The sequence below is a fragment of the Drosophila innubila genome (genome assembly GCF_004354385.1).
Source record: "Drosophila innubila isolate TH190305 chromosome 3R unlocalized genomic scaffold, UK_Dinn_1.0 2_E_3R, whole genome shotgun sequence".
NCBI lineage: Eukaryota > Metazoa > Arthropoda > Insecta > Diptera > Drosophilidae > Drosophila > Drosophila innubila.
Window position 1 is genome coordinate 4,047,495 of NW_022995380.1, and position 26,789 is coordinate 4,074,283.

The following is a 26,789-nucleotide window of genomic DNA, read 5'->3' on the forward strand; positions in this document are numbered from 1 at the left end:
ACTGTTACCAGGACAACTTGTAGTTAAACTCAATTTTAATTGCAATTCCAACAAAGTCAGCGTCAAATATACATTTCATTTTATTTCATTTTGATACATTTTTTAATTAAACTTTCACAATTCTGTGGCATGCAATACAATTTGCCTCGAAATGCAATAAAATAAAAATGAAATTTATTTTCGGTTGCGGCTACATGGAATTTAATTGGCCTACAATTAGCTGATCAGATCAAATGCTACAAACAATTTAATTACGTGGTTCTAATTGACTATGAACTAATTATATTGGGTGGTCCAACTAATTATAACATATTTCAAATAATATACAACATGTTTAATTTTCGATTAGACCACAAAAACAAAGTTTCCTGTTATTAAAATTCAGCAAGACAATCATAGAACTTGTAACTTTCCGTGAAAGAAATTACGTTAGTTCAAACTACTTACAGATTGAATACTTCGGCAGAAATATTTTTAGAATAACCTAGCTATTTTAAAAAGTAGTAGATGCTAATAAGGATACCAAAATATCAGAAACTTGTAAATTAAATTTTAAAGATTATATGCATAAGCAACTTCTAATAGCAAAAGTTTTTTTAATTACAAAGCTGTCAAATAAGCATAAATAAGACAAAGGGCATCTATGAGTTTGTTGAAGCATAAATATAAAAAAGCTACAACATATTATAATTACTTTAAAGGACTAAAGTATGCATTTGATTAAAACTTTGAAAATAAAAGAGGCAGCAATTAAAAATTGATATAAAAAGAATTTATTTTATAATAAACTTGCTATGAAAACTTATAAATTGCATAGCAACAGATGTTGTTAGTGTGTGACGTAGAAAATTTATGGAATAATAAACAGAAAACTGCAAAAAAAAAACACTAACAATTTAAAGTCACATGAAAAGAAACAAGGAATATATGTTAATATACAGTGTTTTGTGTGTGTCCTTTGCAGATATTTGCAAATTCTATTTATACGCAATCTCTACTGTAACCCCCGCTGGTTAAGTGGGTAATTTATTATGATGGATACCTAATAAGATGCCGCAAAAGGTGTTTAGCTAAAAAAAAATAAGAAGATTATTCGGTAAGTAACAACCGAAAGGTAAAGGCTCCATGACGTTGAACTATCTCTGCATTTTCTATCGCTTTCAAAATTCCTTAAAAATGTATAAAAAAAAAATGTTAACACTCCTTTTCCATTATGAATTTCAAAGATATATTTTTAAAGATGGTTGAACTAAATCCATTTAACGTTCTCCAACACTGATAAAAAAGACCAAGTTCTAAAATCAAGAACATTCATCTTAAATATTTTGTTCTTAAAGTAAGACCATGCTAAGACCATATTAATAATACTCAGAATATTAATTTAAAAACACTAAGGCTCTTCATACAAGAATAAAAATCTTAAATTGTTACGAAGATATAAATAAGTACTATTTTATACGAAACAAGAAGTGTACCCGTGGCGCTCTGGTTAAAAACGCCGCTTCAAATCCCACTCGATAACAAGTTAGAAATAAACATTTATAAAATTACCAAAGACAAAAACAAATGTATGTAAATCAAAATTAAAACAACAATAAAAAAATATAAATTTAAGAATCATTTATATATTTTTTTATTTTTTAACTTAAATTTTAAGAAAATTTATTCTTTTAATAAGAACATTTATTCTTAAAATAAGAAATTAGTTTTATTCCAAATGTTCTTATAACCAAAATGTGTTTTCTTATTTTATCATTTTGCAGACCGAAATTTTTAGTTTTGAGACCAAAATCTTGATTTTAGAACATTTTTTTTATCAGTGTTGCTTTGCTATGTTTATTATTGGTATTGATTCAAAATTGGAATTCGAAATTAGACCAAGCACATCACTTATTATAACTTACAATAAATTTGTAAAATTATAAAAATTAAATTAAATAATGCGATTTTAAACGTATCTTTAATACAGCTTGTTTCATTCCATTTTCTAAAATTTAGATGATCGTATTTTTTCTATAATTTATTAAAAAATAAAATGTAGTACAAAACTTAATTCAAAGCTCATTATTCTAATTTTAACTACTAAATCGAATGATTTTGAATTATGAATATTTTCATACTTAAACTTTTAAATTTGTTTCGTACTAATATGACTTAACTTAAGTACAAATTGTACTCATAAACAAAAATAAGTATGCTTATCTATAATTAGAATACAGGACCGTTTCGTACTTAAAATTTGTAAGTATGTTTGAATTCTGTAAAAATACTTGATATAAGAATTTTTTACTTGACTCAAGAATTTGCGGGATAGGCGCAATTCTTACATAGGTCATACTTGATTAGAGTACAGAATATATGTTTTTATTTAGAGTGTGTGTCAATGAATTTTGATATACAATTTCATTTGAAACTCATTCAGATATTAAGGAAACCACACAGAAGGAGAAAGAAAGATCTTGAAGGGAATACGCTAAAAATAATAACAAAAGAAAATAATATTCACATGTTTTATAGGGTGCTTTTGTAGATTGATTTATGTGTGTGTGGCAGAGGTTTATGCTGTTAAGGACACATGTGGCACAGCATTGTGCATAATTGAATACGGGGCAGCATCTACTTGCATTTAGCCTTCTTTCGGGCCATTTTATACATTAGTCTAACAATTTCATATTGTAACTAAATTGCATTGTTAATGGCAATGGGCAAATGGGAAAAATACGAAAGCTCTGCCAACCGTCGACTCCTGCTGTTTGCCGGTTAATGTGACCCACAAAAAATGTAGATAAAGAGAACGATAGAGAGAGAGAAGGACGGGGATAAAGAGATAGCAGATTTACATACTCATTGGTTAATGTGGATTCTTTTATAATATGCAAAAGTTTTGCAACGACAGCGCAAAATATCTGAGGTTTTTTTTAACGATTTTTATATGCGAAATGCAATAAAATATAATGTACACAAACACATACAAGGATAATGTAGACTATTTGTGTGTGGGTGTTTGTTGGTGTAGCTGGAGGTTCTGTGGCGGCCGCATCATTGTGGCAATCTGATCTATGGTAATTTGCAAGCTAAATGTCCTTCGCGATAATGTTCATAATTTACGAGCAGCGGCAGGGTTTAACATCTAAATTGGTTCACAAATTAAAGCTAATTTATTTCGAAAAATATTTAAATTCTTAAATTTTCGATTCTAATTCTACTGTAAAGGTATTTTCTAGGTTGATTCATCAAACAAAATACAACTTTTTATGATAATAGATGATTATGAATGGGTTCCTTAATTGTAGTTGAAACGTTCCTGTGCTTAAAGAAAGCAGTCAACAAGAGGAGAGCAACAAGAACGGTGTAGCTCTTATACCATTAAGTGGCATTATAATTATCATCTGCTCCGAGTAGCACTAAATGCAGACACAAGCGAAGAAAGTAGAGAGAGTGAAGAACAGTGAAGCGCAAAGAAGAGACCAAACAGAGTTTCCGAGCGGAGAGCAGTTATAAAGTTAGCATTTGATGTGCTCATTAAACCATGACAGTGGCCACTTTAAGCGCTTGCACTAGCTACTGTTGCCATTCAGGAGGTAAGAACGAGGACTAAGTATCTTTTGGATAAGTACGAATTTATTCGAGGGAGGCAACTAATCAGAGCTGGCCAAAATTAAGACGCGCAGCCCCAATTAGCAAATAATCCGCTTGGGTTTTAATTAATTGCCATCTCCCCTTGTCACCTTGTCAATGGTGGAATGGAGAAGGCAATAATAATAATGTACCTTCGTTGGGTATATCAATAGTAAGAACAGGTGTATTATATATTTGATTTTATTTTCGTTGCGGTATTTTCAGCATAAATCCCTTTGGCTTCTGTTTGGTAACCATGTTGATTTTGTCTGAGATTAGGATTTTAAAATTAATTGTGCGCATAAATTTGTCGGCAGTGGGAGTTCACATTTAACATCCTTTCAGTTTCCTTTTCCGGCGCCAAGGCTGTTTGGCTAATGGAGCAGGAAACCTTTTGGCCCCTTTGTTTCACTTGTTTGTTGATGGGCAATAAATTTACTTTCGTCTCAAATGACTTTTGCATAATACAAATGCTGCAAAATTGAAATAAACTCGTATATTTGCCAGCAGACCGATGGCAGTCTGTCTGTCAGCCTCATTTGACGTCTCCGACAAAACGTTTCGTGCTTTTATTTGTTCAGTTATTAAGTGGATTTACGTTAAATCATTAGTTTCACAATTGACTTTGAGATAAAGCGATTTGCATTTGAATTTGCATGAATCGAGTTACTCAAAGATTCCATTTGCTTTGTTAGGACCTTTAAATAATCCTCATAAATATTCGTTATGCTCACGTCAATCATCAACTTAAATATTTATTTAACTTGTTAAACAAAGTTAAAAGCTTTGACCTCTAAGTACACCTTGACTGAAATAATAACAACAACGGTTTACCAACAGCTTTTTCCCCCGTGAGAACAGATTATTTTCGAAGCCGAATAAAATATAATTTCAAATAACTACACAAAAATTAGACCAATTATTTCTAGCATGGAAAATAGGCAATCAGTGTATAGGAAGTTGATAGATCATTACCAATAAATATACTTGTTAATAAATATTAAAAAACTTTAAGCATAGCTCACTGCAAAACGACAAACTTAACATAAATTGTTATCTACAGTTATCCAATTTAAAGACAGTTCTCAGACTCTCCAGAAATATGAGAGTTCGAGCTTGCTTTAGTGATTATATTATCACTGTTATGCAGACTCTGATGCGAAAAGCTGTTGCTGCTGTCGTTGTCTAAGTGAATAAAAAGTAGAATACGGCTCGAATATAAATCAATAAAATCGGAATTTAATATAGCCACAATGCGAGCCACAAAAAAAAACATAGCAAGTCGAAGCTCAAATACCCTATACACTATATTCTCTGAAAGGTAGATAACTCTATTTCAGTGATCGAAAATTCTTTATGGAATAAAAAAGATTTTAATATAATTATGCAGCCTAAAACCATATACGTATTTTAAATTAATTGGATGACAATGTGGTAATTTAACGATAAAAGTTAAATACCCTTTTTATATCAATTCTAGAGTAGAAAAAGAGAAGAGCAAAGCAGGCGTACAAAATGTTATGCAGGAATTTTTCAGCGTTCATTGATAAAGTTCGTGAGCAAACAAGGGAATCATCGCACTCCTCATACCACAGACACACACTCCACTCTCTTCCCATACACCCTGGAGTTCTTCCCTTCCATGACTGTGCCTCAATTGTGTTGGGTGCAAAATAATTTACATATTATGTCAGCCAGAAACAGAGAAAAAGAAAGACAGAACCGAGCAGACGAATGCCTAGGAAATGGCATGAATGGTATGGAAGTATGAAGTAGAAAGTAAGGACTCTATTGAGTGGTCGACGCATCGGTTGCCTGACAACGGATACGACAGACACCTATCAAACTACTGGGATGTCCTTTTTCTTTTTATGCCATTTCTATGGCAGCTTCAAGGCAGAGAGTGTTTGTGGCATATGCGCAGGCAATTGGATATTTGATAGGACGCTTTTTATTGCAGTTTAAGTACAGGGGAAGGCGGACATAGAGCAGAAAGCATTATTTATGGCAGGGAATGAACTTAAACAGGAATATAATTTGACGTAATCCGTATAATGCTTGGACAGATTACGTATACGCAATGCGATAGCCACTTTTGAGGTGACACTATAAAATTAATTTTAAAACATTTCGGAGGCGTAATCATTCGTGCAGATAAAAGGCGACAGTTGTCCCTGAGGATAATTGCGTATGTGTGTGGAACGCACAGACTGAGAGAAATAATGGGAGAGACAGAGAAAAAGGAACTGGCTTTTAAGGCATCATTTGTGCACAAAATATATTTGCTGGTTTATGCAGAAAATGTACCCACGAACGGAACCCAGACCCAGACTCGTTCCCGTTCCCTCTCTCCGTACCCGTATCCATGGCCGACCCAAGCCCAGATCCCAATCCTCCGTCCACCACTTGTAGAACTTTACGAAAACGTGCGGAGCTTTTCAACTTATACCGGCAAACGAGAGCGGCGGGACGGCTATCAGTTTTACGAGTCCTTGGAGAGTCGTACTTGTTAAATTTTCGACCCTTCGTCCTCAATGCTCTCCACTCACCCCCGCTCTATTTATTGCTGCCCCTTACAATGTTGCGCTGAAGATGTGTCAGGGGAATGGCTCGAAACATGCCAGAGATTTGCGTTTGGCAACTGGCTTTTGATATTCAATCATGTCGAGCATTGCGAACAAAGCGAACAACTCACACCCATACACACACTCGCGCACCCACTCACACACACACACACACACACATGCTCCACACACACAAATATTAGACGACATTCAGCTGGCCTTCACTTTATTTGTAATAATGGTCTCTCATTTTTTAATGTTGCCTTTTTTGCCTTCGTTTTTTATATTTATTAATCAATCGCAATCGAAATTTATTTTGCTTTTTTTAAGGTTTCATTTCGATTTGAAAATATTCGCATTTGTTGCAGGTCAACAACAAGGCCCACATCAATTTGATTGGGACTGAAAAGTGTGTTAAAAAGTACATAAAAATAGAGAAAACTATTTAGTACATTTAATTACAAAATATAAATATTTTTTTTGATAACGCTTAAACTTGGAAAAATTGCAATTATAAATAATCGTTAAAGGAATGTCAAATGCCCCAATTATAACTTATGAATATTCTCTATGGTCAGTTTAGACGCTCATTCTAAAGTCATAGAACTGTTCTCTTATTTGAATCCACATTTTTATAAAAATTTCTTATAGATTTTAATGAAAGAAACTTTATTGCCAGGACCTTTTCTTTATACTTTTAAATTGACAAAATGTTTTTTTTTAATGTTTTTCTTGGCCAGGTCTTCCATGCTTAGTATAATTGTTTGCACTAAACTTACTTTAGTTTCAAAAAGGCAACAATCAATTTGAAAAAGTAGGTAAATATTCCAAGAGAATAATAAACTCATCGAATACATTTTTTGTATTCAACTACTTTTAACCGGTTGTGACAAGAAGCAACTTTGGCAATTTGCAAAAGTTCAACAATGCAACAGCAATAACAAAAACAATGAGACGAACAAGAAAAACAAAACAAAATCGTTATAAAAGGAAGTAAAAAAACAAAAAACAATAACAATTACACTGATTGCCGCCCCCGGAGACATCGTTGAAAGTTGAAAGTGACCTGACGAATGGTCTCGAAATGGAAATGGAATTTAACCTCGTAACTCGCTTCATTCTACGCTAGACTTAACTGGGTATCTCTCTCTGCCTGTTCCTACTTCTTTATTTATTGTACCCTTTCAGCTATCAAAAAAGGTATTATGCCTATGTTTAAAAACCATTGATCAAGTTCATTTTAAGTAAAAGTGTTTTTTACTTATCTCTAGAGATTATTATGATATTTGCTTTTTAAATAAATAATCAAACGAAACGTCTGAGCTCCGGAAATTTTAGAGATGTATTTTCTTGAAAATTTTCGGTTTCACAAAAATCGAAAGCAATACATATATTTCAAATATAAAAAAAAAAATAGTTTTTGGAATATTTAAGATGCTTTTTTTATTCAATATAAAAAAAATTCATTTTTTTAAATCAATCAATATCTATTTGACAAGAAGCACAAAATAGAAGAGCTTTACTGGTTTCCCATATCGTTTAGTGTTTGTCTTTAAATATTGTTTGAAGTTCATCATAGAGTGCGTGGAGTTTATTAGCACTGACTACAGGGTATATTTTAGTTTAGTGTGCTTTTAAAAATGTTTTTTCTTCTATTTAAACTGGGACTGGCAATGCCATAAAACAATTGAGAGCTCAATTTTGCACGGCCGGTTGGTTTTATTTTACATAACTCCTACGAGTGTTGGGGGTAAAAAGGATGCGCCTGCAGCCTGCAGGATATGCACATTCCGAATGATTCCAGTTACAGTCGTAACTTTGTTAGCCCCACTATCCCCCACAATCCCATGCCCCCTGTTGCCATTGCCAAGAGGCAGTCAACGTTTATCTGGCAAAATGTTTTACTCTGCCATTACTCGTATTGTTTCAGCCAGGAGAAGGAGCTGCAGGAGAATGCAGCAGGAGTTGCCAAGGACGAGCGAATGTGCAGCGTTTATGTGCGTAAAAATTCTATTTGATTATTGCACGTTTATTGTTGGCACGAACAGGGAGCCGGGGAAAAGGGGAAAAGGGGGACAGGGGCAGCTGAACTGGAACAATGCTTTTGAGTTTCAAAATAGTAAAAATATTTAATCCACATATTTATTTCCTGAAGCAGGATACGAAAGTGAATGCATTGACTTTGATGGCCAACACACACATACAAACACATTTCTGCCCTACCACTCTCCACACTCCGCACCGTTCAGACCTCCTTCTTTTACTGACCCCTTAACCTCAGACGTTATCATAGCTTGTTGCTGACCAAAGCAAATATCTTAAATGAACTGCACCAAAGGATTGCGTTTAATTATTTCTATGGTCATTTCATGGGGGGATGGAAGGGATTGGCCAAGGGTAGGAGCAATCGGTGGATCGGTAAGCATTAAGCTACAGTGAGCTCAGTCCACACACTGACTACCATACTCCAATTTTTAATGGCTGCAATAAATTGCATACTGAAACATTTAAGCATGTGAACCACTACAACCACCCTGGGTCAAGTGGTGCAGGTTTATCTTCTGATGTGACCTCAAAGAGGCAACATATTAAATAAATTTAAATGTACCAATCGCACAGCAATATGCAAATAAATAATCAAGTTCTGCACATACTACTTTATCTTACTTATGTGCATATGTAGTGAATGTATAAATGAAGGTAATCAACAGCAATGAGTCCTGTCCTGTCCTGTCCTGTCCTGTCCTGTTGTGTCCTGTCTTTTGTTCTGCTCTGAGATGTTTTCCTATAAATTAAAATAATTTAATTATGATAAATAATGCTTACTAAATCTTTAATTATTCAAAAACTTGTTATTATTTTCTAGTATGCTATATTTATTATACTTCACTTATCGGCTCTCACCAGGGAATCAAACCAAAAATAATAGCGGTATCAGTTAGGGCTTAGGTAATGTTTGTATTTTAGTTTTCGGTTATCGGCTACTTAAAAACTTTGTGCATCGGTTTCGTAATGGCTGCCGGTTTTTTGTATACTTTGGTTTTGAAATACCAGTATAATTTGGAGCCACAAAAAAAAAAATAGTTGTAAAAATTAAAATAAAAACCTTAATATACAAACAAAAATTATGTGGTTTTAAAAAAGTAATATTTATTAAGATCGATATTTAAATTTAAAATCAAAATTAGTTTGAAAAACGATGATTTCACCTTAACAACATAATTCATTTTAGTGTATTACTAATCCGAAACTAACCGTTATACATAAATCGGTTTCTAATCGGTTGTTTTGGTTTGAATAATTTTGGTTTTTCGGTTTCGGTAAAACACAAAAGTTTTTTTTGGTTAGCGTTTCAGTTACGGTAACCAATTTAAATCGGTTAATCGGTTACCGGTTAAAGGTTACGGCTTTGATTACAGACTTAATCTCTGGTTCCTACTTTGGCTTTCAATTTAGAGATATAGTTTTCTTTTTACCTATTGATCTCAATATGAATTTTCTCAATGTTTATCTTGTATTTCCATACATTTATTTTGGCTTCGCTTCTCAAATAAGCTTTTCCAATCATCTGACCAGTTTATGCTCTCTACTTTAAATTGTAACTTGCTCGATTTTTCCATTCAACTGTTGCTGCCATTATTCAAATAACTTCGTGTTTTTCTTCTCAATTTTCTTCTCTATTTCATTCATATAGTTTTCTCTTTGCTTCTCCTCCCTTGTAGTGTATAACTTGCTCGGCTTCTCCCATTAATTGTTAATGTTACTGCCATTATTCAAATAACTTCTTATTTTGCCTCTTACCTCGTTTCTCAATCTGGCAAGTTGACAATATTTTTATACCCGTTACTTAAAAAATAAGTAAAAGGGTATATTGCGTTATATAAAGCATATAAATTCTTGATCAGCATCAACAGCCGAGTCGATAAAGCCATGTATGTCTGTCTGTCTGTCCGTCTGTGTGAGCCTAGATCTCAGAGACTATAAGAGATAGAGATACCAAACTTTCACACGCAGATCCCAAAGGCGCTGGAGCAGGTCAAGCTTGTTTAAAATTTTTGATTCGTCCCCTTGCCCCACTCCACCGCCGCAAATCGCGAAAAACTGTCCGTCCGACTGTATGAACACAAGGATCTCAGAGGCTATAAGAGGTAGAGTAACCAAATTTGGCACACAGATTTCTACATACCCCACGCAGATCAAGCTTGTTTCAAATTTAAGCCACGCCCCCCTCCGCCACCACCCACTGATTATGTTTCAAAATTTATATATTTACTTACTTTTCACTCCGCTTCTCGCTCCCTCACTGACAATATATATTCTTTTCTGCATAGAGTAATAAGAAATTCATGTTTCGCTTAGCATAACATTCAATTTATTTAAATTATTTTTACTTATTGCCTCTTGCATTTTTTTATATCTTTAAGTTATTCCTTCATTATGAGTATCTTTATCCCTACCTTTATCTTTGCAGCATTGAAATGAACGTCAACGCGTTTTAAGTACGCTCTGCACTCGCTGTGGGCGCGAGGAGAAAAAAAGAGAGGAAGACATAAAGGAATCAAAAGCGGAACGTGACTTTTGGCGAAAGTAAATTGAAGCCACAGCGCGATAAAAACTGCAATGGCAACCTGAACGAGATTCGCCTGTCGCAATCAAACAGATAAAGTATATATACATATATATAGTTGCCCATGGCGGCCACTTCAGCTGAATCACGGATGAGGCGACATCATCTGCATTCCCCCACACACATTTGGATGCTGCTGCTGCTGCTGCCGCTGCTTGCTGCTGTTGCAACAGCAGCTCCCACCACATCCTCATCCTCATCCTCACCGTCAACATCAACGTCAACGTCGACCGCAGATCGTCGACGATGTGCACACAAAGGAATCGCTGAGCTCATTCGCACCAGTCCCGTAATTGTTAAGGCTCTGGCAGCGCGAATTTTCACCGATGCTGAACTCAGCGATGGGGCAACATCGCAGGCTGCCACAATTTTAATAACATTAACACCGGAAACGATATACAAAGGGGCATCGCTTCTTAAAATGGCCAATGGAGCTGCCGCTGCTGATGGTGGCATGTTGGCAGCTGACGGTGGCGCCTCTGGCATCGGATCACGACGCAGCAGTTTCAGCGGCTTCGGTGGCTCCAGCGGTTGGAGTGGCAGCGGTGCAGCAGAGTCTGCCTATCGATACGAAGGGTGAGTGCAAGCCACCCCTATATAAATATTTCAAATTTATAAAATTCTATAGAGGGATCACCTCTTCTAAAAAGTTTTCCAAAAGCGAAATAGCAAAAAAAATCCCAATTTTTTGGTTTTCTTTAACATTGAAAACAACTTAATAGTTTAGCTATAAACATATTTTAGTAAAATTTAAAATCTTTATAATTAATGTAAATTTAAAAATAAAACATCTCAGCACCTAGTTACCCTCTTAAAATGTTTCAATAAGCTTAAGACAAATTATTTGTATAATATATTTAATTATTTTATTATAATTTAGTTTATTGATCAGAGTCATATATACTTTATGAATTTTGACTTTAGATGGTTAGAGGAAAGTCTCTTTTATGCATTTTAGCTTAAAAGTTCAACTAAAATAAACATAGATATAGTCTCTTTCTAATTTAATTACGAATCTATTTCGAACTTGCAATATATTACAAGGTTGTGTGATTTACTTAACGATAACTGCTTACAATTTTTAATTATCTATGACTTTTAGGAATATAGCTTGCTTTTAGTTTAACCCAATTTTAAACTATATTATCTTGTTTAAAGGAATACTTTTAAAAGAACCAAACAGCATTATACTATACTGATTTAATTTAAACTCAAAGGTAATTTACATCCAAACTTATACAAAATAAAAAACCTGTGAGGATTAGATATAAAAATAGGGGTTTATTTAAGACTTGTTAACAATACTAAATCATTTTTATCATAAGGATAACAACTCGTATATATCTTTAACCCAGAAAGATTAAAAAAGTTGTAAATAGAGGAATACCTCTAGTATTCGAACATTTGTGTTGGACAAGTAACACAGGCAATCGCCACTTTGGGAGTGGGTTACTTTTTGTGCTGACTCCTTATTGACTTTAATCAACGCATTATCCTTCACCTCTACCTACAAAATTCTCACAATCGCTTTCCCTTCTCTGTCTCCCACTCTCTCTCTCTCATTCTCGGTCTTTATTCCATCTCACGTAGGCAACTGAATGCCACACTGCAGCCATTGCAATGCTTCGATGCTAATATGCTGAAAATGCTGCCCACGGAATTAATTGCTTTTGGCAAATTGCTGCCCGCGTCCGCTTCAGCCTCCGGCTCCGGTTCTGGCTCAACTGTTGCCGGTACGAGTTTCCTTTCTGGCACTGGCAGCATCGATGTGACCTCCAGACAGATGGAACGACCATCGCTTAGCGTATCCTTAGGCAATGACGCTGATGCGGCCACTGACAAGGATATTCTCCACATCAGCGTCAATGGACTGCATCGTTGGACGCCCCAATTCGAGAATCATATCTGGAAGCATTTGGGTAAGTTTGCAGACCCAAGCCCAACCTCATTCCAAGCGGTAAATGCCTCTTTCAACATTTGCCATTGTTACTGCTGGTCTTGTTGCACTTCCGCTAGTTAATCGCATTTCCCTTGCATTGTGCAACAAATCTCCATTACGGGCTTTTCAAGTTTTCGGCAATGAACCATCTCCCATTTCCCCCTGCTCGAATTTCGATATTAAGTAACTTTTGTAGGCATGTGTGGACAGGGGGAAAAGGTAAAGTCGGCCAATCAAACTTAATTGGTAGCTCAAAATACCAAAAACATGAGCAAAACTTTGTCTATGCAGCAAATATGAAAGTGCATAGGAATGCAAAATATGTTGCATACATTAAGGCGTGAATTTTTTATTTTTTTTAATTTTACTGAAATGTTGTTGAATGTTATAAATATTTTATTGGGAATTCTTCTATAGTTTTAGTGTTAAAAAAATTGCAAAAACTTTACAAAGTAATCCTTTACCAAAAAGTACTTCACCACACACACAGTTTTTAAAATAGAACACGCTTTTACTTAATCGCATCAAGGTTGTTATTTTTAGCAATCATAGAAATTTGCAGTAACGCGGTACTAGAATTAATAAAATTAATATATATTGATTTTAAGTAATGGCATTCTCATAGTCAGGGACTTTACTGTAGCCTTATCAATTTCAAAGGAAGGGTGTTAACCTTTATGCCTTATAAACTTGAGTTATGACTCGAACCAGATAACGTATAATAACTCATCTTTCTCCCATCCAAACTTGAAACATTTTTGTGTCAACGAAAGTGTATTACAACTTTATGACTTTGTCAACTCAAAATGGTGGCATATTTTTCAGTTCATTTCGAGTGGAATACCTTTTATGCTTTCCTGGCTTTTGTAATCAATTAGTCTTTGATGAAGATTGATAACGGGCAGCCAATAGAAATTTCTCAACAAAACTGTTGTCATGCTTGTGTGCCTAGATAAAGATAAAGTCTATAAAATACAATATTCACTATGCACACATACACATAACGCCAATATTTCGATGACGATGACGATGACGATGACACAGCATGCGACAAGGTGCGGACTGCCTGTGTATATATGTGTGTGTGTGTGTGTATGTGTGTGTCCGATTATCCTTCAGTTCAGCTGACAGAACATGCACGCTTTCACACAGGCTGCTGCAACACTCGAGGGAAGTAACACTTGACTTTTGTGTCAAGAGGCGATAGCACAAGCCACACCACATCGCACACACACCCTCACACACTCTTACACACCAACAAATTGCGGCAATGCTAGAAGAGGCTTTTTGCCATAGCATAAAGCAAAAATGAGAAGAAGGACTAACATCTGACCATAAAAACCAAACCCAGTAATATATGGTCTTTCTGACAATTTCTCTTTTGATTTTTCCATCTCCTTTCTGCTGCAATCTTAAACATTTTAGGGGCACCGATTTTTTTTGCATTTTCAGTTTAATTCAAAATCACGAAAGAGAAGTTATCTTCAATAGGCCAAATGATACACTTGTAGAAAAATATTTTAAAACGAAAAATATTATCATAAATTAAATTATTTTACTACCGATCCTTTTCTATGATTAATTATGATGTACATCGTAGTCCGATTTTCACCAAAATTTGTGAAAATATATAAAAAGAATTCAGGGACTGTAATCATTATAAGTTTAATAATAATAAATAGAACATAATCATTATTTTCGATATTTATTATATTACTTAAGATTACTTTTGAGCAAAATAGTAAAGCCCAAGAAATAATCATTATTTTTAATCAATAAAACACAACTCAAGAAATAATCAAATAAAAATAAAACTCAAGAAATAATCATTATTTAATGAGTTTTATTTTTTTGCTCAAAAATAATCATTATTTTATGAGTAAAATAATAAAAATCATAAATTTTAAGATCATGGTGAATTGCAATTTTGGTATATTTCACTTTTTTTTAAGATTCTAGAAGTGAATGATTTTCTCAAACGAAAAAACAAAATAATCATGATTTACCACCACTTAAAGAATTAACTACCTAAAGACATCAAAAAAGTTGTTTATACTAAAATTAAATTAATGACAACTATAATAATGTAACCAAATTTTGGTATGATGTATAAAATATTCATAATAACAACGAAGATTACATGGAGAAATTTTTGATTTTGAATCAATCTGTGCTACTAAAAAGATGAAAAAATATGAAAGTATGGTGACTGTGGTACTAATTTAAATCCCAAAGATATTCCGATTAATAATCTGTCATTAAAGATTGTAAACCATTGAACAGTGGATGAGCGTAATGCTGTCACTGAATAAAGGAACTTAAGCGTTGAGCTTTTTATAACAAAAGGAATTCATTCATCAATTATAGGCTGGGACGATTGGAGTGACTTTACGTTGTGCAGCGTCACCTGTGGCAAAGGTGTGCAACAGCGTTTCCGGCGCTGTCTGCTGGACAATCCACTAGTGGACATGAATATGAATCTGAATCTGAGTCTGGACGATGATGACGATGACGATGACGACGAAGAGGAGGATATAGAGGTTTTGGAGGAAGTGGAGAAAGTGGAGAAAGTGGAGGCTGAAGAAGAGGAGGAAAGGCAACAGGAGGCAGATGTGGAGCAGGCTGAAGTGGTTGCTGACGAGGCAAATAATGATGTCAGCAGTGGTGCAACAGCAGCAACGGCAGTCACATTCAATGCTGATAATAATGAAGTGCTCAGCAATGAGCAAAATGAAAAGAAGAAGGATGAGGAGGCATTGCTGATGATGCAACCAGCTGATGTCCTTCGCAAGCCGTTGAACAAACTGCTGCATAAATTCACGCAGACAGCAACACTAACAACAACATCATTATCATTATCCTCATCCGTATCCTCATCGACGCATGCAACGGTTGGTCTAACAAGCGATGGTAATGAACCAACGAGCACCGTCAACGGCACAGGTGTCAGTTTTTTACCATCTGCACGTAATGGTCATCGCAGGACACGTGCATATAATCAGCACAAAAAGAAACGCAAATCTGCCAAGAGTGTGGCTCTATCGACGCTCCTCTGTGAGGGATATAACATCGAGCAGCGCAACTGCAACAGCTTTGAGTGCAACGGTTAGTGGATGCAACACTTAACGGTCACTCGAATATCGTCCCTTTTCTGCTTACCATTTACAGATGATATCAGCGATTTGCTCAAGTTCTACAAGAAGCTACCGATTTCGGCTGCCGAGGACTCGCCAGCGAGTGTGGCCATCAATGACAGCGTTTCCAGTTTCGGAATGGGTTCACCAACTGTGGAGATTGCAGATTTAACAACAGCAATGTCCATGAGCGTGCCATCCTCATCGACGCCCTCGAACATGGGCTACATTCGCAACTGGAGGAATAATCTAAATTTCACTCTGATGATCACCTTGAGAGCAAAGGTAAGCCAAAAACAATTATTGGTCAATTCCAATTATTCACTCAAGTTATAGCAATATGATTATTTGATCCACCCACCTAAGCAGTAAAACGAAACTACTGTGATATTTTCAGCCATCTAGCTCTTACCGTTTCAGTTGTGTGTTGATTGCTGATTTTACCCACTATCAGGTCAAGCGTTCCAAAACGTATTCACAATAAATCGCGACTACTGATATAATTTCAGCCTTATAGCTCTTTCGACTTGGAATATACGTTGAACACCAGTCGGAGTTTCTTCTTATAGTTACAAAATATAAATATCGCAAGCCTACAAAAAACGAACCGTTTTTATAAATGGTATTTCATGATATTTCGTGTTTCTTAGGAAAAATAAGCGAGAATAGTTATAGTCGAGACCTTGAACATGTAAATACCTATTACATACTTTTAGGAGCTTGTATTGCTCTAAAAATTAAAAAACATCTATTTGTTCCGTTCTATTAACCCGATCCCGTTGTGACTAAATAGGATGATAGATAACAATAATAGGTAACGCCAATTACCAAAAAAAAACCTTGTATCTAATAAAAACTAGAGGTGTGGTGGGGCAGAAGGGGGCGTGGCGGCAATTTAGTCTGTGTACCCAATTTAGTTGCTCTAGCTCTTATAGTCTGAAATCTAAGCGCTCACACAGGCGGACAGATCAAGAGAAATATACCACATTTATCGCTTTTTTTACGCAAATTAAAGCTCATTGCGTTAATTAACTGATTTATTTATTAGTAAAATAGCTTTCGCTAACTTTTCATATTTTAATTTTTCGATTTTTAACCTTCTTTTAGAATGATACGAAAAATACATCGACAATTTTCTCAATACGGAACGTCACACACAATCTGTATCTGGAGGCGTGCAAGGATGGACTTCGTTTATACCTGGAACGCGACAATACAACGGAAATGTTGCCCGTGAAATTCAATTTATATGATTATCGCTGGCATCAAGTAGCCATCAGGTGAGAGAGCGGAGAGAGAGAGAGAGAGAGGAAGAGATGGTGGAAGAGGGAGAGACTGTGATTGTTGTTGTTGCTCTTCTACTCGATTGGCAATCTGAAAGTGTGTTGTGTGTGTTTCGCTCCCTCTGTGTATCTATGTGTCTGTGTGTGCAGAAGTGTGTGTGTGTTGTTTGTCTGTGGTTTGATGGCCAACACAGTCGTTGACACTTTCATTTTATTTGCATTTTCAATTTATTAGCATAAATGCTTCTGCCATGAAACGCACACTTGACACACATACAAATGGCACGCACCGTAACCCATACATATAAGGGAGTGCACCCCCTACACACACACACACACACACACAAACACAACAAGCCACACACAAAGGCATGAACATGAATATCGATAGCCTCTTTTTGGTAGAGTGGGGATGGGAGTGGGGAGGGGAGGCAACACAACACCAAACAGCAGCCAAATTGACACTTGGTTAAAGTGGGTGCCATTTGTCATCGGCCGTTGGCATATTTCTCTATGCCACTGTACTGCTGTACTCGTATGTATTTTAATTGTTTGCACCACACGCTCTCACGTTTTTACTTGTTTATTTGTTGTTGTTCTTTTTCACACACGCACAAACAAAAACACACGCAACCACACAGCATACAAAATGGCGATTTCATATCGATTTACGTCGATTGCTCGTGGACAAACAGTTTTGTTGTCTCGAAGCGGCTGTTTACGCTGCCTCTGGATGCGGATGTGGAAATTGGACGCGGCTTTAATGTGAGTATTGGGACAAATTTCAAAGTAATTGACAACCAGTTGGATAACAATAAATTGCTGCAGCATTTGTTAAAATTTTGTAAACTTATCGTAATTTTAACGATAGACAACTATGTTTTTGAAAACAATTAATTGCAGTTTTCAATTCATTTTATTAATCGTATATCGGTAATTTATCTATTAATTATGTTGGGAAATTTATTCATTGCAATTACATTTGTACACAAGAACTTGTATATGACCTAAAGTTACGTAAAAAGTTTAAAACTTATCGATAGATTTCCAACTACACACACAATCGATGGTTCATCAAAATTATCTAAACAAATATTAGAGAGAATTTTACAGATTATCGATCATTTATGATCAAATCCGAATATTCGTAAAAATAGTTATTGGTATATTGAGAGCAGTTGATGAGCAGCGCCAACAATATCGATTATTTACTGACGTTTTACTATTTGTAAATATGCTCTAAGTCCTTCAAAAATCTAAATGGCATATAAAACTATTTCTTAAGAGTAACAAATGCATAAAATAAACTTAAACTCTTTCGGTTATGGAATCATATTTATTTAAGTACGTCAGTAACGTTACGACAGCTTTGGCCTTGCCCACACATTCACTATATACGCATTGATTTCCAACCACTGTGCCGCTTTCGGAGCACTGAAAACAATGTGTGACGTTTCGCAAGCAATTTGCAAATTCCGACTGTATATCGATGAGGGAGGGGGTAAGGGATTAATAAATTGTGCAAGCCATTTAATGCGATAACTGTAAATGCAGCGCTGCGTATGAGTTATTTACATTGAATACTGCATGACGATGATAGCGCATACGCCTCGTTGGCCAATCGAATAACACTATTACTTGTACTTAAAATGCGGAATAATTGTAATTGTAATGCATTCGCAGGGTGAACTGCAGCAATTGCTGGTGCTGCCGGAACATCAGGAGCGGCTGCAGTGCAGCAACAAAAGGACATCGATCAATGAGGTGAAGCGCTATATTATCGACACATTCATAGAGGATTATGGCAACAATTGAAGCGCATTTAAATATGCAATGCAAATAACAAACAAAGCCAAACCAAATCAAACCGTATTGGAATCCAAATAGAAAACAATAACACGAGCCAAATCAAATGAAAATCATATACTACATTTGTGTTTGTATTAGGCATTTGTTGGGCAAATATCAATGCGGTAACGAGAATGCAAATATGGCAACACTTCGGTATATGGAATATTTACATATAAAATATATATATACATATAATTAAATATATATACATTACATATAATGTGATTGATGTTTCCTAGCAGTGCATTCAAGTATTGTAAATTACACACAACATTATGAGTACTCACTTTGCATATGAATATAATTATGAATACATTGAACACATGTATGTGAATGCGTAACGTATTTGTAATAATTAAGCTAATTTGACATAAAACAATAAATTTAATGAAAAAAAAAAAATAAATGAAAAAAATTAAAGTACTTTCAGTAATTAAAGTAAATTGCATTAAAAAGTGTGCAAACGTAATATGAATATGAGATAAGATTTAACTGAACAAATACTAAATCAATAAATAAATTAGTTATGCATAAGTGTAAAAAGAGCAAAAACGTTTTTTTACTATGACCTTCGGTAAAGTTTTTTTTATCAATTTTTAGGTAATAAAGGTAATATTGGATGTGCAATATAGCCGAGACGGATTTTTTCAATAGCATAATAGATGCCATTATTTAGTGGAAAAAGGTGCCCTATACAAAAATTATTTTCTATGGCTTGCTTAAATTTGTTCTTAATTAATTAAATGAATCAAAATATATTGTGACTGCAACTTTTGTTTAGTCATTTAGTCATTTTAATTTCCAGAATAATATGCTTTATGTAGATTTCTTTTTACCACTGTAAATCTAATCAAGGAAAAAACAAATTCCAGTTATTTAACTTAACTTGAATGTATGCAAAATTGATATCGAAATATGGTTTTAACTATTTATTCGAAATACAATACAAATTAAATTTGTATTCGAAACATTTTTTCTTTAGTCCTCATAAAATGAATCCCTTTGTTTGTCTGCATCGCTGAATCTGACTCTGGCTCTGACTGAAGGCTAAGCTCATTTCGGACCCCAGAAATATGTGAATTTGCATATGGTTGAGCTCTTGCCAGTGCCTGTTGGTTATAGGAGCTTTTGGGTGGGGCTGTTGAGGGCAGCTGGTGGTTGGCTATGCTCACTTTGCAGCCACTTTTGTGTACTTTGCGCATTTTAGAGCGCTTGACTGATTTGACAAAGGATCAAGTTGTTAATTTTCCTGTGCCTCACCGCGTGCCACTGACAAGTGTCAAGTAACTGGCCGAACAGACAGTGGATTTTGAAACGACAAACAAAATAACTTGTCGGCTTATAATACATACATACATATTATTATAAATGTTATTTCAGAAATTTTTACAAAGTTTATGACTGTAAAATACTTGTATGCAATCATTTAAAGATTGTATTATTAGTAAACTAATGCAGCAGACTTACAAGCTTAAATAAAATTATAGATAGAAATATAGGAAATAAATAATATTAATATAAAATTTTATCTATCATTATACTAATGCATAAAGGTAATTGATTATTAATTTTATGAAGTATCCTTTTACTCATGTAAAAAATTATTTGATTAGCTTACATTTTAAATTTGATCTCAAATCTTAAGTTCACTTATCTTGCCTGCAAATGGCGTTTAAAAAATTAGATATGCTTTACATATTATCTTGCCATTGGATGCTTTGCAGACTTAAAAAAAAAATTATAGTAAAGGCGAAACGCAAGGGGAAAATTCATAATTTCCTCTTGTCTAAAAAAAAAAGAAAAAGAAAAAGTAAAAACCATAGAAGAATCCGCTGTTGGTTCTTCTTCCGTTCGCGTGGTTTTGCTGGCTGTCTCCGGCCCGTAAATAAGCAGAGTCCTCAAGCCGCATGCTCCAATGCCAAGCCCAACCCTAACCTTTACACCGAACCATCCTTCAGTTACTCATTTACTGACGTTCTATTTATTTCTCTTTGCATCGCTCCTCTGTCTTGTAGGCAATTTCAAGCTCTGGTGAAAAATGTTGCCACATTGGGGGTATGCGTCGGATGTGACCAACAGACGTTGGAGACATTGATGAATTTCCTGTCGCATTGCTCGTGCAAGTCACTCCGCTTCAGGTGGTGAAGCAGCAGCAGGAGCAACAGCAGTACTAGGAGCACTTGGAGCAGCAGTGTCTGGCAAAAACTCAAATAAATTTTTATCTGCACAAATGTCTGTGATGATGTTGCCCCATTGTGACTTAATAATTTCCTACTCACGTTCCAGCGGTGCATTGAACTGCGCTCTACAAGATGTCTAGGAGGGTCATAGGTGAGGCAAGGGGCTTTAATAGCACTTTAATATTTATACTTTTCACATCTAGATACAAAAAGATACTCCTATAATTATGTTTGCATCTACGAGCAGTTAGATTTTGCCAACTGTGGGAGAAACTGACACACATATTCGTATCCTAGTATCCTAGAGCATATCCCATCCAAGCTGCATGTCAAGGCAAAAATATTCCAATTAGTTACAGTTGGTTGGGAATGCACAGGGCTCTTAGCCAACTTGTCTAACTGAAAAGTTGACACAAAACACAAACAGATGAAAGCCAAACAAAAATATGCAAAGATAAAAAATAAATAGAATTTTAAACTTAACTAGACTAATTTTACTTTACAGACGAAAAATTATAAATTTAAAAGAGTAATAGTTTTTAAGATTTCAAAATAAGTTATTAATTGTCGACACATTTAAATTCAACATAAATTCAAATTTTTGAAAGATCTTCAATTAACAATTGAAAATGTAGATTAAAATATAAAATTCAAATATTTGGCGGGTATTAATTTTGTGAAAACATTGGTAGACCAAAAGTAAGTTAGTATAAATATTGCTGGTTAATTACATAAGCATAGAGGTTTTACTATAAGGTATAAGTAATTAAGGCAGTAATTCTTAAGTCTTAGATAAAACAACTCTAAAGGAGTCTTCAGAATAGATTTAGAATTTAACTGAATGTATACCTTTTACAAATGTTTGAAAACTTATTTAAAGCATAAAAGAAAATCTGTAATTGATGTTAACGACTATTTACCTGGGATACATTTAATATCCGCAGATATATATGTACATAATTTACCCCTAACTATATCTTTCAGGTTGTCATCTTTAACTTTTATATAGAAGCTTTGTGTAACTTAGTTATTACAGTGATCAGTTATTACTTAGCCTAACCTTATTTTTATTATATGAAACTTGTGGCCGACTTATGCAACTTTTATGTATAATAATCTTCTATAGTCAGAAAGTGCCCGCATTAGTTTCATAAATTAATAGCTTGAAAATTACTGGCACAATTCTTTGTTCCTGTTTTCGTTTTCGTTCACGTTTTCGTCCTTATTTCTAGTCTTGCCTTAAGTCACAACGTGTTGCACTTGATGTGCTGCCTTTGCCCCTTTTTGGCCTTTTCTTTTCCTACTGCAAATTGCAAACGTAAATCTTGCCAACTTTTGCTGGCTAACAACTAACAAGGAAAAAATTATGACAGAAAACGAAAAGCTTACTCTCAACGACATTTAACTACTCTTAAAAATTTCTTCATTTAAATTATGCTATGAATATTTTATAAAGTTTGGTTACACATTTTTAATTGTATGCTGTTATATCTTCAACGATCAAAGATAATCTTTAATAACGTATTAAGATACGATTGGAGGGTATCCTTGGAAACAATACCAAAATATAATGAGAAAAGAAACCACCAAGACGAAGCCAACCGTCAGCTTAAGTAATTCATTTCAAACTTTTTTGAAAGCGCAAAAAAATAGCAAACAAAAAAATAATAATAAAAAAAATGCGCAAAATTGTGTGCCACACACAGTCATGCATTCGCACACACATAAATATACATGAACATTTTTATAAGTAGAATTTTATTTATTTATGACTGCGTCGGCAGCAGAAACAACTTTCACACGGCTTCACGCGTACAAATTTCATTCGCATTTGTCCGATTTGAACTGAGCCCCAGTTCTTTACCCAGTCCCTAATTTTTAGGGGAGATTCAGATAAAGGAATCTGTATTTTGACCAAGCAAACAATTTAAACGATACAATCTAAAGCTAGGAACTCAGGTTGCTTAAATGGCTCAATTGTTTATCTTTCGCTAGCTTGGGTTTTTTCCAAGAAGTTTTAGAGTTGTCCTTTAGTTTTGTTTTGTTTTCATAAGTGTCTAGTTATCGTAACAAATACTCTTTTACTTGGCAGAAACCAGCCAGCCAAAATTTTAAAGTACACTTAATCTGCGTTTGGTTTGTAAAAGTGGTAGTCGTATAGTTCGATAGTCATATAGAGATTCATAGTCATATCGATTGCAACGAATACAATAAATATTGATCAATAATTTTAGCTTAAGAACTCAACTATAAAAACAAATGCAATTTCTAATTGGAATATATCAAATTTTTTGTTATTAGCCAATAAACTTATATTTTCAACTTTTTATCAGATTTTAATTATATAATATCCATTAAAGAATAATAAAAAAAAAAATTCTTTGTGTTAAATCAATTTAAATATGATTCTTATTTTTTGTTATAGTTTTTAACGACTTTAATTTTTGATTGCAAAATTTAAAAGTCTTTAATGTCATTTATTTGCAAGAAATAATTCTTATTTTATAAAATAAAAGTATTTAATGGCTTTAATTTGTGAGAAAATTTATACAAGTCTTGGGGGATTTTAATTGATGATTAAAAAATTTATAAAACAATTAAAAAATAAAAATATATTATCTTAAATGTTTTTAATTTTCCATATTTGAAATCGTAGGTAATTATTAAATTTCGTTGATATTAATTAAAGTCTTTAAATAATGATAAAAAAAAAAAAAAAACATTTTTTTCTCATAACAGTTATTCGCAGTACTCTGCGAATGTCGGCTATAATAAAGTATGCATTAAGTTTATCAGAATAATACATGTAACACACACACATAACACAATTATATACAATATCAAATGAATGGAATTCTTCTGTCAGTCCAGATTTAGTTTATATTTAATTGAATGCAACTTTGCAATCGAATTGAAACCACAAGAAGCTTAAGTAAAAATTTAGAATTAAATGCTTTATATGATATGGTCATAGGTTTTCTCATGGCTCTGGAACTGCCCAGCATAAATTATCAATGATACTGATGCACTTTAAGCTAAAGCTCCTAGAATTGAACTCTATATCAGATTGGGAGTGGGGAATTGAACGGGGATTGAGAAGGTTGCATGCAAAGTTGGAGGTGAATGAAGTTGGCCTGCAGAAATGCTGGCTGGAAAACTGTTTTGCCAATGCCAATTGAATGGGCAATGCCCACAAACACGCCAATTTACGAGTATATACGGTCAGGAGGAGGTCCCACTTTAAGAGCAAACAGCCCGGATGATATGCTTTACCGCTGCTGGCGCTGCTGATGCTTTGGGAACTGCATAAAATGCTTTATTTATAGAGGGCAAACAAAATGAACTGTAACAATATTGATACAGCTGACATCAAGGGTTCAAGCACAAAAGGATTGTTGTACATTGTATACTACATACAACCACTTTCAACTCCAACTGTCAAGTCCGGTTTCAACTCCCACGTCTAGACGCCTTCGATTGTCCATTGTGTATCTGTGAGTTCCGGCGTAGTTTGAACTAACAAAGCAGCTTCATTAACATGCCACACACAAGTTAGTTTTGGTTTAGCTATCCACGTGATTAAAAAACGGAAGAGACGAAGTTCTGGTTAAATTCAGCTGATAGAAGCAACAAATTTGCATGGCAAAACAAAATCCAATTTATTTGCTTGTGTGTGTTTATTTTGCTTTTTTTATTTGTATCCAAATCAAATGCATAAAAGTCCAAACGGCTTGGCAGTAAAAATGCCATTTGATGTCTATAAATTGAACGATGATCGCTTAAATCCAATAAAAACCAAATCAACTCCTGTGCTGCACACACGTACATACGTAGCTCGGCAACCGCAAATTGTAAATGCAGCGACGCACACTGACCAAAGGGAGGCAGGGGAATGTGTGATATGGTGATATGCTATCAGCAGCCTTCGGGCAATGACATGAGGAATCGTGTTTGTTCCAACGATGCAATGGAAGTGAGTGCTTCGGAAATTCACAATTTATTCTTAAATTTTAGATGTGTGAAAATATTTCTTTATTTTGGTCGACTATTTGAATAATTGATACTCGGTGTAAACAGAAAATTTCAATACCACTGAACAATTTTGTGCAACTATTTCAAAAAGTAATATTTGATATTTTAATGTATCGAGCTATCGATAATTTTAGCACGCAATATCGATCTCAATAATCGATAGATATCATTGCAGGAATGAAATATCACTGTTAATAACACTCGTATGTTATTGCTATCGTAGCTTCTGTTATGTTAAGTTAAATTTCGGTTCCGGTGAGAAATAGCCACGGCGCATAATTTAAATGTATACTTATATTTAGTTCATTACCAAAAATTTTGCAATCAATTAATAATTTGATGAAAAATTTTAATTCGAATTTGAATGAATTTTAAAATGGTAAGACCTGCCAGATCAGAAAATTTAGCTGGGTAGCAGCCTTTTGAGCCAAAAAAGTATTTCAACATCAGTGCTGCCAACTTTTTTGAGGAAAAAAGGGAGTGATTCTGGCTGGAAAGCATCCGAAAAATAGCATTTTTATGAAAATGGTCCCAAGGGGGAAGAAGTTACAAATTTAATTCGAAAAAAAAAACTATATCTCCAATATTAAGAAAAAATAAAAAAAAGGTGCATTTTCTTGGATGCAGCCAATTTTGCAATTTGATTAAAATTGTACATGCTGCCAAATCGGAAAACGTAAATAATGCCAACCTTTGGACCAGGTGGCAACCTTTCATAGCACTGCTGCTGACAACAGTCAAAAACGACGCGCTCCGCTTAAGCCCTGTTGTTTTTTGTGTGAGAAAAAATACAATTCTAATAAAAAGATCTGATTGAGCAACTACTGCAATGAACGACAAAAAGTTGGAGGCATTTAGCAAGCTCCATGTGCTAGAAGTGAGTCGCGTTGAGAGTTTTGAGGACTGGCCCTTTCCTGCGAGCTCAGCATGCAGCATTGCAAAGGCAAGCAGAATGTAATATTTATTTCAATAAACATTGTTTAATAAACCAACTATTGTGTAGATGGCAGAGGCGGGATTCTACTGGACGGGCACAAAACGCGAGAACGATACAGCTACATGTTTTGTATGCGGCAAAACGCTTGACGGCTGGGAGTCGGAGGACGATCCCTGGAAGGAGCATCTAAAACATGCGCCACAGTGTGAATTCGTTAAAATGGGGTGCCCAGAAAAAGATATGACAGTAAGTACTGTACGCTGAAACTAATGGCATCTATCTATGATATTAACTCGTATAATTGCTTACAGGTAGATCAATTTCTCAGAATTTTTGGTACTGCTGTCAAAAATAATATAGAAAAGAATACGAAGGATTTTAAAACAAAATTCATAAAGGAAAATGAAACCAAGGTGAACGAGTTCATATGCAAACAGCCTTAGTATTAATTTTATAAGCATTTAAATTTTATGTATACTTATCAAAATACATTTCCTTGTTTGAAATACATTTGCATGACGAATGTCGACTGGCGCAATTCATTTACTTTATAGTTGGCAACGCGGCAAGTTGCCAGCTGTTTCTTGTTGTCTTTTGTCACTGTACAAAAATCGCAGCATTTTT

General features: G+C 34.6%; 2 protein-coding genes and 1 long non-coding RNA gene across 3 annotated transcripts; all 3 read left to right on the top strand.

Annotated features, from left to right (window-relative positions):
- Positions 1-944: 944 nt before the first annotated feature.
- Positions 945-10,817, top strand: LOC117791630. The gene is made up of 2 exons (XR_004618081.1): positions 945-1,096; positions 10,654-10,817. It is a non-coding gene; the product is annotated as an uncharacterized LOC117791630 (long non-coding RNA).
- Positions 10,818-11,065: 248 nt separating this feature from the next.
- Positions 11,066-19,559, top strand: LOC117792285 (the record flags this gene model as incomplete). The annotated part of the gene is made up of 8 exons (XM_034632349.1): positions 11,066-11,385; positions 12,400-12,498; positions 12,550-12,728; positions 15,116-15,853; positions 15,917-16,167; positions 16,990-17,162; positions 17,807-17,930; positions 18,849-19,559. Coding segments are annotated over 8 exons (2,016 nt in total), but the record flags the coding sequence as incomplete, so codon positions are not given.
- A 6,353-nt stretch (positions 19,560-25,912) lies between these two features.
- LOC117790854 (baculoviral IAP repeat-containing protein 5) lies at positions 25,913-26,685 on the top strand. The gene is made up of 3 exons (XM_034630462.1): positions 25,913-26,171; positions 26,232-26,411; positions 26,477-26,685. Exons 1-3 carry the CDS (start codon positions 26,058-26,060, stop codon positions 26,606-26,608), a joined length of 426 nt encoding a protein of 141 aa, XP_034486353.1. The 5' UTR covers positions 25,913-26,057; the 3' UTR covers positions 26,609-26,685.
- Positions 26,686-26,789: the final 104 nt, after the last annotated feature.